This window comes from Nicotiana tabacum, chromosome 21 (genome assembly GCF_000715075.1).
Source record: "Nicotiana tabacum cultivar K326 chromosome 21, ASM71507v2, whole genome shotgun sequence".
In the NCBI taxonomy this organism is placed as follows: Eukaryota; Viridiplantae; Streptophyta; class Magnoliopsida; order Solanales; family Solanaceae; genus Nicotiana; species Nicotiana tabacum.
The window spans coordinates 88,060,178-88,062,858 of NC_134100.1; the positions used below are offsets into that span (position 1 = coordinate 88,060,178).

The 2,681-nt window shown below is 35.2% G+C and overlaps 1 protein-coding gene across 1 annotated transcript; it reads right to left on the minus strand.

The window, feature by feature from the left end:
- Positions 1 to 277: 277 nt before the first annotated feature.
- On the minus strand, positions 278 to 1,499 carry LOC107784413 (ent-kaurenoic acid oxidase 1-like). Its single transcript, XM_016605545.2, has 3 exons — positions 1,446 to 1,499; positions 363 to 833; positions 278 to 283 (listed from the first exon to the last, which is right to left on the minus strand). Exons 1-3 carry the CDS (start codon positions 1,497 to 1,499, stop codon positions 278 to 280), a joined length of 531 nt encoding a protein of 176 aa, XP_016461031.2.
- Between the last annotated feature and the right edge of the window lie 1,182 nt (positions 1,500 to 2,681).

A 2,681-nucleotide genomic window follows, 5' to 3' on the forward strand; every position in this document is an offset into this window, starting at 1 on the left:
CAAGTAGAGTCTTGGGACGTTCAAGTTTCACCATCACTGACTAAAGGTCATCCCGATGAACTAAGCTCCCGCTATACGCGGGTCCCGGAAAGGGCCGGACCACAAGGGTCTATCGTAGACAGCCTTACCCTGTATTTCTGCAAGAGGTTATTTCCAAGACTCGAACCTGTGACCTCCTGGTCACATGACAGCAACTTTACCAGTTACTCCAAGGCTCCCCTTTACCATCACTCACTATTAAAAAAAGAAATCGTGCGTTTTGCCTTATGAAAAAGAACTAGATCTGCATGTAAGAAGGTGTTAGAAAATACATTTAAATAAAAGTATATTTTAAAATAGTCGCATAATTCAACACATCTTACCTTCAATGCCTTATTGTAAGCAAATCCAGGTATATTAATGGGCAAGCTGTGATCGCCACTCATTAGCAAATTATTCTTCTTGAACACAGCATCAAACAATTCTTTAGCAACCTCACCACCTGTAAGAATTCTCATAAACACCTCAAATGTAGGTTTTTTCATTTCAGTGAGGAACTCAAAGGGTTCTTCTGTAGCAGCGTATTTCTCGAACGTAGTTTTCACAAGATCGTTTATATAATCAAAATAGTTGGATAATAATCCGTGACTCTTTATCGGAGTTATTGATCGACGAATTCGCTTGTCTTCTTCGATTGAATTTGTTATTCCAGCTAGCTTTGATATATATTCAGGCATACCTCTCTTAATATTTTCTTCATCCGTCAAGATTTTCCTAATTGTTTCTGGCTTTGTGATGATAATGCTTAACTTTCCAAATATGTGTGTGCCTTGTACATCCCTTCTGGCCCAAACCTATTCTTTTTTCAAAAAAAAAAAAAAAAAAAAAATTAAGGCAATTAAACAACCAAATTCAAAACAACAGAAAAACAAAACATCATGAATTGATCAGAGTGTGTTAGGTACAAATTAACATTTTCTATATTTTTCTGGTAACCAACAATAACAACAATAAAAATCCAGTGAAAGTCCACAAGAGATCTGGGAGGGTAATGTGTACGCAGACCTTACCCCTACTTGAAAACGTAGAGAAGTTATTTCCGATAAACTATCGGTTTAAGATATTTTCTAGTAACCAAACATCAAAATATATTTTTCTTGAAAAATATTTTCAACTAAAAGAGGAAAACCGACTTTTTCGCTTATTGTTTTCTCCATTAATCCCTTTGAAATAGTTTGTAAATTTCATAGAGTGTTCGATAGTGAGAAAACATTTATGCTGAAAAATATTTTTCGGAAAATATTTTCCTTCGTACCAAATACACCCTCAGGTATCAAATCAGTACAAGAATGAGTGCGAAAAATTTAATTATTACCTAGTAAAAAAGTAGGATAGAAATCAGCCATGATCGCCAGCAAAACCGAAGAAAAAAAGAGTATTTCCAATAAATGGCCTGCCCATTTCACCTTGAGGAATGAGATATTTCTTTGAACTAAATTTGATTGAATAAAACCATCCATTTGCTCTCTTTAGTATACCGTAAAGGGTTAAAATCCCTGCTGCCAAAACTGTATAGAAGAAAGCTAAATTGTAGTACTCCATTTTTAGCTTTTTAGTCAACTAATTGGAAATTTTTGTGACACCGGTTAGGTGAGTTGGTTTTTATAGTGGTCTGTTAGGCGGTATTTCTAAAATAAAGTATTTTTCTTAAAAGTACTTTATGATAAGACGTAGTTTGTGTTTGACTAATTTATTTGAAAAGTATTTTTAAGCAACAATTAGTGTTTGACTAAACTTTTAAACAGTGCTTTTAAGTGTACTTTTTTCAAAAGTGGTGCTTTTCACAAAAGGGTATTATCACTTTTAGGCTGTGTCAGAAATTATTTACATTCGATTGCCGAAAAAGTGTATAAAATTTATATAATTTTTGTATATGACATAGAAAATGTATATATATACAAAAAATATATATTTTTCGTCTATTATTTTGAGAACGGCTATATAGGGGGCGTCGTATGTATGATTCGCGAGCGGGGTATTTCCTACTACTCTCATGGGAGCGGGTCGTTCGCTTCGGCAGATTAAATAGATACATCTATAGTTCCTGCCATTCGACCCTCTGGTAGTGCACAGTTTAAATATTTATTGGATCGGAACGTACGGCCTCGGCATGATTTGTGCATGCTTGTATTGCTTCCCTTGAAATTTATATATAATGATATTGCCTCCTTGGTCTGAGATAAATTGATAAATGATGAAATGTGAATTTGGATACCACTTATTAACAAAGGAATTGTTTACTTGATTCATGATTTTCTTGAGTTTACTGTCATTTTTAATAAACCCACGACTAAATATATTACTAATGGCCACAGTAATTGTCAACGTCGATCCCTCGTCACTACTTCTACGAGGATAGGCGGGATACTTACTGGGTACGCGTTAATTTACGTACTCATACTACACTTGTTGCACGTTTTGTGCAGGTACATATATGACTAGTGGCCTTGTGGGCTCAGAGGCACGGTTATGATGGGGACATAGGTGAGCTGCATCATATGTACGACCCGCATCAAGCAGAGTCTCCTTCAGAGTATTGTACTTTCTTTCCTGTCCAAATTTGTTTTCCGTACAGTTATTGTATTTTATTTTAAACTCCTAAAAAATGCTCATGCACTTGTGACATTGGGTTCTGGGATGAT

What these genes read in the sequence shown, in the direction of transcription:
- LOC107784413 (XM_016605545.2), bottom strand. Translation starts at nt 1,499, where the DNA reads ATGGATGGTTTTATTCAATCAAATTTAGTTCAAAGAAATATCTCATTC. An exon ending in GAAATATCTCATTCCTCAAG is followed by an intron (nt 834 to 1,445) that starts GTGAAATGGGCA and finishes AAAAAAGAATAG; the next exon opens with GTTTGGGCCAGAAGGGATGT.